This window comes from Carlito syrichta, unplaced genomic scaffold (genome assembly GCF_000164805.1).
Source record: "Carlito syrichta isolate Samal-C Ts95f unplaced genomic scaffold, Tarsius_syrichta-2.0.1 Scaffold311727, whole genome shotgun sequence".
Taxonomy (NCBI): domain Eukaryota; kingdom Metazoa; phylum Chordata; class Mammalia; order Primates; family Tarsiidae; genus Carlito; species Carlito syrichta.
The window spans coordinates 32,377-42,780 of record NW_007255823.1 but is presented as its reverse complement, the minus strand read 5'-3'; the positions used below and the strand labels follow the sequence as shown (position 1 = coordinate 42,780).

General features: G+C 58.3%; 1 protein-coding gene across 1 annotated transcript in view; it reads right to left on the bottom strand.

Annotated features, from left to right (window-relative positions):
* Positions 1-482: 482 nt before the first annotated feature.
* LOC103271526 (nuclear pore membrane glycoprotein 210-like) overlaps positions 483-10,404 on the bottom strand; it is a gene marked incomplete at its 5' end in the record, with an annotated part of 35,165 nt that continues 25,243 nt past the window's right edge. Inside the window, 3 exons of the mRNA XM_021718034.1 lie at positions 483-641; positions 2,796-2,946; positions 5,967-6,063. Of these exons, the coding sequence (XP_021573709.1) occupies positions 483-641; positions 2,796-2,946; positions 5,967-6,063 (407 nt within the window). The remainder of the gene's footprint in view (positions 642-2,795; positions 2,947-5,966; positions 6,064-10,404) is intronic.

The following is a 10,404-nucleotide window of genomic DNA, read 5'->3' as shown; positions in this document are numbered from 1 at the left end:
ACAGTAGCCATAGGGTGGAGGCAACTGACCACTGACCAAGAGTCCCTCCATGGGCGAATACATAACAAAACACGGTGTATCCACACAATGGAAAATTATTCAACCTTAAAGGGGAAGGGAAATCTGACCCGTTGCACCATGGATACAGCTCAAGAACACTGTGCTAAGTGAAATACGCCAGTCACAAGAACAACAGTCTGTCTGCACTTACATGAGGAACTCAGTATCCAAATTCATGGAGACAGGTATAGTAGAATGGTGAGTGTCAGGGGCTGGGGGGAGGGGAAGTGGGAGCTGGTGTTTAACGAGGACAGAGCCTCACTTTGGGAAGATGAAAAAGTTCTGGAGGTGGATGGTGGAGATGGTTACACAACACTGTGAATGTGCTTACTGTCACTGAAGTGGACACTTAAGATGATTAACATGCTCCATTTTAGGTTGTATATATCTCACCACAATAAAAAGGGGGAGGGGAAGATCTGTCACGGCTGCCGAGTCACTGACACACCTGTGATCTTCCCTTGTCTGATCTTCTGCACCTTGTAGTGAATGGAGGTTCCCACCATCAGGTAGACGTCGTAAGCTGGGTTCAGAAGGATGTTCTCCAAAATCAGCAGCCGGACTTCTGCAGGTGGCACGTTCTTGGCATAAAAAGCACAGGAAAAGCGAGGGGGGTCAGGCGGTGGCAGAGGGAGTGTGGGTGAGAGAGTTTTTCAAACTCTTGGAACGGGGAAATGTGAGAAATAAGATGCCACTCCCACACTGCCATCCTCAGACCCCAGAGATCCCAATGCAATCCTGTATGTATGGCAGGTATGCCTGCAGAGTTGTTACCTAAACACACGGAGCATTGAGCCCTCACTGTGCACTATATGTCTGCTGTATCCCAACTGCAAACAACACTAACAAAACAGAACACAGAGGAGCCAGAGCAAACCCTACGAACGCCACGGCTACCAGGAGCAACAGAAGCCCCCAAGCCCAAGGACGCTGAGAAGTTCCAGAGAAACCTGAGAAGGGAGGAGGCGTCTGTCAGTGAGGTATCCTCAGCCCTGTTCCTTGGCCTCTTCCCATGGCCACCCCTCACGCCCCACCTGGGACCTCTTCCACTCTCAGGAAAACCTGAGAGACCTTGCGATGGGAGAAAACACCACAAGGTGTCCTGTCCCAGGTACCCCTCAGGCATTAGATTCTTCGAGGACCTGAATCTTCCACCGTCTCTGGCCTGCCTGAGAGCCCCGCACGTTGCAGGAAACTGATGGCAACGGAAATGACTGCTGCTCACAGAACGCAAATTCACTCTCTCTGGTGGAGATGCAACAGACCCTCACCCTGTGGACACGGGTGGTTCTGCACGTCCTCGTGAGTGCCTTTCGGCAGCCCCAACGGCCTGTGCACGTGCTTGCCCTTAGAATTCTCATGTGTGCCTGCTGTAACACCGTACAGGCTTTTGCACTTAACAATAAGTTCAATAATATCTCTGATACATTAAAAAGAAAAGACAAACCTACCAAACACCCACTGTGGCTAGGCTCTGTGGCAGGTCCTTTCCAGCACAGCAGGCAGGCAAGGCCATTGGCTGGCAGTGCCTTTTCGCTTCCACCCTTAGGCACCACACAGAGCACATTTCTCCAAACACTACCTGAAGCATCCTGCAGGATTACCCCTAACACACAGCATGCCCCTATGCTTCCAAAACCCTCCAGGACTCCCAGGCCACTGGCTAAGCCACCGCACAGAGATTTCTCTCTATCACTTTGCAAAGTGCCACAACCTTCCTGCCTGTGCTCCAGGAAGTGGAGCAAACCACAAAGAGGACCGATCTTGGGGCTGCAGCTCAACCTAAGGCATAGGAGGGGTGGACATTCACCTCAGGGACAGGAAGGAACCAGGACCCTGGCTAAGCCCGCCTGCCACTCTCCTTTCCTCGGCCCCGCCTGAGAATAGGATGCTGAAGGTGAGCCCCAGACAACCACTGTGAAGCAGGCTGGGGTACCTCAGGAGCGAGGAGTCCTCGCCCTCCACAGGCGGGAGCACCGGGAGCCAGGCCCAGGGCTCCACCGGGGACACAGGGCCGGGAGAGGGCACGCGAGGCACCTGTGAGCCTCCAGGTCTCGTCAGAGCCTCACGGATTGGTGTGGTCCTACGCTGCGGCGGGGGGTGGGAGGCCCTCCTGGAAACGGGTTCGTTACGGAGAACCCTCTGCACTGGGACCTCCCTCGAAACTAAGAATGAGCAGAGGCTCTGCGAATCTGGAGACGACCGTTCTGGGACCTCAACCAGTTCTCCCGGGCCATGGCTCCAACCAAATCAGACAAATCAACAGGCACTCACACCCTGAAGTCACAGTGGGGCACGTCACTTCTACTATTCAACATGTCTACAGGCGTGGGCAGGAACCGTCAGCCTGACGCCACCCCAGCGCTCCGGCCTCCGCACTCCTGGGCTCACCTTGCAGACAGCCTCCTCGATGCCACCCTGACACCACCCCAGAAGCCCTAACCCTCCCACACCCAGGCTCACCCTGGACATAGCCTCCTGGATATCACCCTGATGCCACCTGCACGTCCCGGCCTTCACTCACCCCGGGCTCGCCCAGTAGACAGGCCCTTGGATGTCACCCAGAAGACTCAGCCTCCTCACACCTGGGTTCACCCTGGAGACATCCTCTTGGATGTCACCTTGATGCTACCTGGAAGCACCGGCCTTCCTGCTCCCGGGCTCAAGCTGTGGACAGCCCTTTGGAGGTCACCCTGACGCCACCCCGAAACCCGTTTCCCCACAACTGGGCTCACCTTGTAGACAGCCTCCTGGATGCGGGCCTTGAGCTTGGCGCTCCCCGTCTTCATGCCAGACACCAGGACCGTGTCCCCTTGCTTGGCCACCTTCTCCATCTCCGAGATATAGGAAGGAGGTGCATACATGGACTCCAAGAACGTAAGGATTCTGAAAAAGCGGTGCATCATCCTATCTCATTGGTCAAACCCAAACACAAGACTCCTAGGCATCTAACACACCCTTCGCTGTCCCTGGGAACCTCCCACCAGGTGCCCGAGCTGAAATGAGGGGTGTCTTCCTAGGTCAGGGCTGCTTAGAGTTATGTCCCTGCAGCCTCCTATATCAGAACAGCCAATGCCCTTGTACAAAGTGCAGATGCTTGGCCCCTGGACCAGCCCTGATCTCCAAGAAGCCTGGCAATCTTCATTATATCAAAATCCACACACATGATGATCATCGCCGACATCTGAGGCCACTGGCTTAACCCAAATGGGAACAGTGAGACCCAGGAAAGTCAAGCAGCAGGCCTGAGACCACAGCCCAGGCAGAGCGGTGGCAGTAAGGCCCTCGGTCTCCCCGAGGCCGCCCACAACCGCCTGCCTCTGGGGACTTCCCCTCAAGCTCTGGGCAGGGTTAGTTGTCTCCAGCTTGGGCCACAAGGACGGCCCAGGCCGGGAAGACAGCGGGACGTGCTGCCTCCCCAGAGTGTGGCTGGCGAGCAGGCCTAGCTCCAGAGACCCTTTCAGGGCAATACAGCCTCTCACTTCAGCCACCGCCTTGCAAGTGAGCCCACCACCCCACCTGAACACACGCGACCTGCTAGACACGCGTGCTTTCTACCAAGACCTGCGGGGCGCTGCGGCACACCGTGACTTAGGTCCTCGCCCGTGGCCATGCGCTGCCACATGTTGAGCTGAATGGAAGTCCAGGACGCTCCAGTTCCAGCTCGCCCGGTGTCTCCGTTAGTATCGCCTCAAGTGACAGGCTGCACGGAGGCCAGGGGGACTGTCATCGTGGAAAATGAGACTGGCAGCCCAGAAGCGGGCAGCGCCGGAACAGCCAGCACACGCCAGGCCCAGAGAGGGGCCCCGAGCACCAGTCCGCCTGCCTCCCTGCTCGGGGGCCACAGCAACCTCTTCTGCTTCACAGCAGGGGAGCTGAGGCTCAGGTGGGCTACATTCACCGACCCAGGCCACATCTGGAACCCAGGAGGCCACAAGGCCAAAACAGAATCCAGGTCTCAGACCCTACAGCCCGTGTTCCTGGCCTCCTAAAACACCAGAAACGCCAGAGCTGCCCAGGAGATGGTCACGGGACAGCAGTCCCAGCTCCGGAGGGCCCTGATTCCACAGGCAATTCAGCTCACAAAACTGTCAGGATGTGAGGGCATCTGCCTGGAGATGGCCAAGAGATAAGCCCCCGAGAAGGTTGCGACGGAGGCACTGCCACGTCCCCGACATCCCCTATGGCCCAGAGTTCGACTTTCTTTTCTTTCTTTCTTTTTTTTTTGTTTGGAGAAACAGGTCTCACCCTGCTGCCCATGCTGGAGTGCAGTGGCTCTCTCATAGCTCACTGCAGCCTCAACCTCCTGGGCTTAAGCGACACCTCAGCCTCCCAAAGTGCTGGGATTACAGGTGGCAGCCACCATACCTGGCCTAGAACTGGACTTTTAAAGGTGAAAATGAAAGAACAGACTGCTAACACCCCCACAAAATACTTAGTAACTGCAAAGGGATAAGAAAGCCACTTCCTCATGGGAAGCCCCGGCAGACACCACCTCACCCAAGTGACTGCAGTGACCACTGTCAGCAACTGACCAATCGGAATTGCAATCAGAAGAACACAGACTCTCACTTCTATGATATCCCTGCCAAAGAGGCAAAGCTCCAAGTGTAGTCATGGGCGAACATCAGAAAGCCAAAGCAAAAGCCAGCCTACAAAATAACCAGGCTGCCATCTTCACCAGTGTTGAGGTGCCAAAAGCCAAAGATCAAGAGGCTGCCCCAGGCTGACAGGGCCTGGGACCTGTGAGAGAGACAGGAGACCGCAGCGTGAGACTCTGGACTGAGTTCTAGGGGTTTCTCTGCTTTCTTTTGTTCTGCTAAAAAGGGCAAAACCGAGCCAAAGGGCGACACTTGAATGAGGCCTGAAGACTGAATGCCTCAGTGTTCATTTCCTCATCTTGAGGACCGTGTTGCGGCTCGGCAGGAAAACGTCCTTCATGGTCGTGAGTGCCCACGACGATCGCCAGGGTCCCGGACACGGCTCCAAGGAGGCTGTGTGGACTGCACTGGCACACGTTCTGCAGGCTTGCCGCTGGGGCCAAGCTGTCTTCCCCCAGAGGGGACCGTGCTCTTAAAGCACTACTTGGCGACGAAGGACAGTCGGAGAGAAGGCTCGGCCCTCGGGTCCGCCCCCGCACTGCCAAGGGACCGTGCCCTCGGAAGGGCCTGGCTCCGCTCTGCCCGACACGCCGCAGCCGCTCGCTGCCTGCGCACGAGCATCTCTGGACCTGACCTTCCCCGTCACCTCACATTTAGACAGCCAGATGGGGTCCGGGGCCACCACCTCGGACAGGTAGACCTGCAGCTCTGAGTCCAAGTTCCCGCCCGGCCACACGCCCACCTCAGACCAGCGCTCAACCTCCCAGTCTCAGTCTCCACAACGGAGACATGGAGAGAGCAGCGGCACTCACAGCCCACCTGGCTGCTGGGAGGATGACACGGGTCACGATACCGAAGGCGTCAACCCCTCGAGCACCGTGCCAGGACGCCAGCCTGCGCCCTGGAGGATAGCTATCGCCTGGGGGCCCGTCCTCTCAGCCGAAACCTGCTTCTCCCCCAACTTGCCCCCAGAGGAAGCGCTGCCTCGGGGGCCCCACACTTTCCCTGTACCCCGAGACAGCCTTCTGCGACCCGAGTCACCTCATTCTCCAGCTGGACGTCCCCAGCGCCTCTGACACGTTCCCACAGAATATACCCCAGCAGCCTAAGCAACCAGCCCGCTTCCCGCCGGCCAGTAGGAACGAACCCCGCTTCGAACCCACCACCAGAACGTCAGCAGGCACCCCGAGAACCTCCTTGGGTTCCCTGCGGACCACGACAAAGCCCCCAGACCCGAGGAGCCCCCGACGCTCGCCTCCCAGCTTCCCTTCAGAGGGAGTCAGGCCTGGCACGGGCGCCTCTTACCGCAGGGCACTGTGGGCGTCTGAGAAGCTGTCTGCGCCTGCGTCCTGCACAATCGTCCAGTCAAAGACCAGGCCAGCCAGCGTGCTGAAGGTGTTCCCTGTGGGAGCAGACGGGGAGGAAGAAACGCACGGGTTAGTTCCCCAGGCCTGAGGGAGGGAGACGCCCGCAACGCAGGCCCACAACCCCCTTCGGGAAAGGGACATGGAGGCCGAAAGGAAGGAAGATGCTTGCTGGAGATCACATGACTGCAAGAGGCGAGGCCGGGATTTGAGCCCAGGCCGGTCTCAGGCGAAGCCTGTGCTCCTCCTGCTGCCACTGCTTTCCTCTGACCGCTGGCGGCAGGCTCAGTGCTGCACACACCGCCAGCGCCACTGGCTGCCTGGGGAGAAGGCTGCTCCCCCGCGTCATTCAACACTCCCCACCGCCCGGGGAGTAAGCCCCTCCCTTCCAGAGAGGAGGAAACTGAGGAATGGGGTGGGCAGCGCCCAGACCACCTTCACGCGACGGTTGCTTTCCCTCTGCCTGGACTCCTTGGCTTCTGGGGTCCCAGGCAGGGCAGAGGGTGCAGGGAGCCACCCGCAGGCAACCTCAGCTCTGAAGTCTTGGCTTGCTGTGAGCCTTCTGACACAGAGTTTCAAATTAAGAACCCGCCGCCACAGGCAAACCCAGCCCTCCAGTTCTCTTCAAAGCCTGAAGATCTAGCCGCAGGGCCTGCCCTGCGACCACCTCAGACTGGCTCCGCCTGCCTGGAAGGGGCCGTGTGCTCGCCCTGGTTTGCCAAGTTCTCCCCACGCCCTGTTGTTCCGCATCCACCCCATATCCCTCATCCATGCCCTGCCCGGCCAGCGCCCAACACCGAGCAGCGGGGGCAGGGAAAGCTCTCCGAACAAGGGCAAGGCCTTCTGAGCCAGGCGGGGCCCCCGGGGGTCCTGCCTCTCTCTGTCCCACCCACGGCCCCCCAGGTCTCGAAGGCCCGAGGAGACAGTGTGTGGCAGAAGCTGCCTTGGCCCTTACGCCTCAGGGCATCTTTCAGGAGGGGAGGCCTCTCCTTACAGCTCTCCCGGTGTCTTTCCAGCAGCGTGAGCCGCTGGCCAGAGGGAGGCAACCGCAACTACAATGGACTCTGGGGCAGGAAGATTTTTTTTCCCTTTGCAGTATCAGGGAGGATTCGGAGCAAACACAAAGTCCGCGGCTTCTCACACCTAAAAGCATTTGTCTTCCCAACATCCAGGGCATTGGGGGAGGAAGGTGCATACCAAAATCCATGCCAGCAAACCTGGCTGCACGAACCTGGAAAGTCCTCTCGCCCAACCCTGGGACGCCGCATCCTCCTCGGACAGGCGCGGACACCCTTCGTGCACACCCCAGGGATGAGGAGCTCTCCACCTCCCAGCACAGCCCTCCCCTGAGCAGCGCTGGCCCCGAGAACCTCTTTCCTCATCCTGAGCGGAAACGGGATGGGCCTGGGGCAGAGCTGGCCCCAACTCACGCCCTCTGGGGCTGAGCTGGGCATGCTGGCCGAGCAGTACAGCAAGCATAGGCATGGACCTCCCGATGGTCACGCCTGATGAGAAACGAAGACCAGAAACTCAGGACGGAAGGCCGTGAGTGGTCTGCCCCTGCAACGCACGTGCCTGTAAACATCCCAGGAGGGTCCCGAACACCTACCCTGGGGCTCCGCCCAGCTCAGCCCCAAGCACTTTTCTCTTCTGTGAAATGGGGATGAAAACACCAGCCCCTGGGGTTCTCGGAAAGCTCAAGTGAAGAAAGAGCCCCACCACAGGTTTGTGTTCGCTCCGTCCACTCACGGATGAAAGATGGAGGTGGAAGGTCCTGCTGTGGGGTCTCAGCGAGGAAGACGCAACAGGAAGTCATGCCTGAGACGTTTCAGCAGCTGCACACAGAGCGGTTTTCCATCTCTTTGCTCCTCCCGGTCTCGGTCTCTGAGTCCACCGTGTTGAAACGAGGGAGGGATGTGGGATTATCCCAAGAGCAGGAGGTGCCCTCAGGCTTCCGTAAGTTACCATCCCGGGCAAATGCACACGCAGGACCAGCTGCATAATTTGCAGGGCTCCAAGCAGATGAAAACACGGGCCCGCATTCCAAAGGAGGGGAGAAGTGCCAGAAGGTGGCAAGGCAGCCTCAGCAAAGTTGGAAAGAGGGAGAGGAAGCCCCATGCGTGGCGTCAGCTCAGGGAGTGCTCTCTGGGGTGTGGGGATACTCCAGGGTAAGTGCGGCCCCTTACAGGCACTCAGAAGCCCTGCCCGGCAACTAGGGTATGCATGGGCCTGCCAGCTGCTGGCTACCGGTGCCCCCCCCAGCCAGCCACTGGACCAGCACACTGAGACCCAGCTGGATGGGCTCTGGGGAAGTCGCGTCAGGCATCTCCCCTTCCCGTGGCCTGCTGCAGATGGGCAACCCCCGAGCAAATGAAGGGAGTCAGCAAAATGTTTTCAAGAAACTTCTGCCTAAAGTTTTGCTTCTTCTGTTTAAAAGAAGCCCTTAGTACCTATTGTGTGCATCAGAGACCGTGACCTTGAAGCCTCACAGCCAAGTGCTGACATTCACCAGGAAACCCTGGCGCAGCCCTCTTCAGAGGATCCACCTTCCCTGTCCTGGTCCCAGGAGGGCCAAGGGAAAACATCACGCAATTCAATTTAACAAATATTTACTGGATGCCCGCTGGGCCCAAAGTCCAGAGTCAGACGCAGCAGAGTCCTCAAGAATGAACCTGTCCCCAGTTCTGTCCTCTAAATGCTGAACTTGACAGGACACAGCAGAAGATGCCTTGTACCCCAGGGCAGGGGCCAGTGAAAAGCTGAGGGACATAAGAACGAATGAATAAATTCCACCTTGAGCAGTCAGGGTGGGCTCCCTGGAGGAAGGGACACCTGAGAGGGAATGACACGAAGAAAAGAAGAACTGACACTTCGAAAAGCAGAGATCAGAGTAAAACATGTGGCGCAAGGAAAGGTGAGGCAGGACCATCTACGGAGACCCTCAGCCGGGCCAGTTCTGCTGATGAATGAGGGATGTGTGGGCCGGCACACTGCACAGGGCTCCTGGCCAAAATGACACACCCCAGCCACGCACGGGGGGAGGACCCACAATGCCCAGGAAAAATGCAGCAGCCAGAGGCAGGCAGTACAGCCCACTGGCAAAGAGTTCAGGCAGCAATAAGAATACCAGAAGAAAGCGTTTGGCAGTAATGGGAAACTGCAGAGGGGGGGACTGGCAGTTGAGGGAAACTGCCAGGGAGGGAGGGGCACACCTCATCAACAAGGGCACCTGCATGGTCAATGTCTGTATACCTAACCCTGAATTGGACCCCACATCTTTAGGATAAAATAAACAAATAAAGGGTTCGGGCAAAAGACTCAGACACCCCAAGGCCCAGCCCTGGCTTGGCCGCCACGGGCTGCATGACCATGAGCAGGTTACTTAAGCTCTCGGGGCCTCAGCGTCCTTGTCCATACAACGTCACTAAATCACCTGCAGGTGCAGTAAGAGACTGGACTTACCAAAGGGCTGGCACAAAAATGCTGTGCCTGGCATCCAGGGCACCCGGCGGCCAACGCCGGGCGAGCTGCAGTCTTTGCTGACCAACACCAGTCGAGAAAGGTACCTCCTTTCTGAGACTGCAGGATCCTCGAAGGCTGCAAGGGCCAAGCTCGTCTTCACAGAGGAAACTCGGACCAGAAAAGGGGTCACAGGCTCAGGGAAAAGGCCGAAGAGACGACGAAGTCTCACCGAAGCATTCTGGGGCAGGCAAGGGCAACCAGAAAGCCTGACCCCTCACAGTGGATGGCAAGAAAGTGAGTCGACCGTACTGCAGAGCCGGGGCCTTGTTGGGGCGACGGGTGAAGGACCCAGTCTTTGGAAACCGGAAGTGGCCCCACGAGCCTCCGAAACTGTGGGGTTGGGGGGGCGTGAAAGGCGCCCACCAAGGACCGCCGGGCATCTCTCCTGTGGCGGCCATGGGCCCAGGAAGGCCAGGAGCGGCATCGTCCCAGCCCTGACGTCTCCACCGACGGTCGGGGGAAAGGGACACGCATTCAGGAGCAAAAGCGACTTCCAGACGACTTAGCCGGACCGCAAGAGGGACGATGGCGAGTGCTGGCGAGGACGTGGAGATGCTGGCACCTCCGTACGCTGCTGGAGGGGATCCACAAGGGAACAGCCACTGTGGCACAGCCTGACAGTCCTCAAGAAAGCTCGACACGGGGGTATCGTAGGACCCAGCAGCTCCACTCAAAGAACCTTCTTTAAGCAGAGAAAGCAAAACACACTGCGAAACCAGGCCAGGCGCAGGGGCTCCTGCTGGAAATCCCGGCACTCTGGAGGCCGAGGCGCCGGACTGCTTGAGCGGAGTCCAAAAGCAGCCCGGGCTTCAGAGCCAAACCTCGTCTCCACAAAGGCGCTTCCAAGCGGCAGCGGC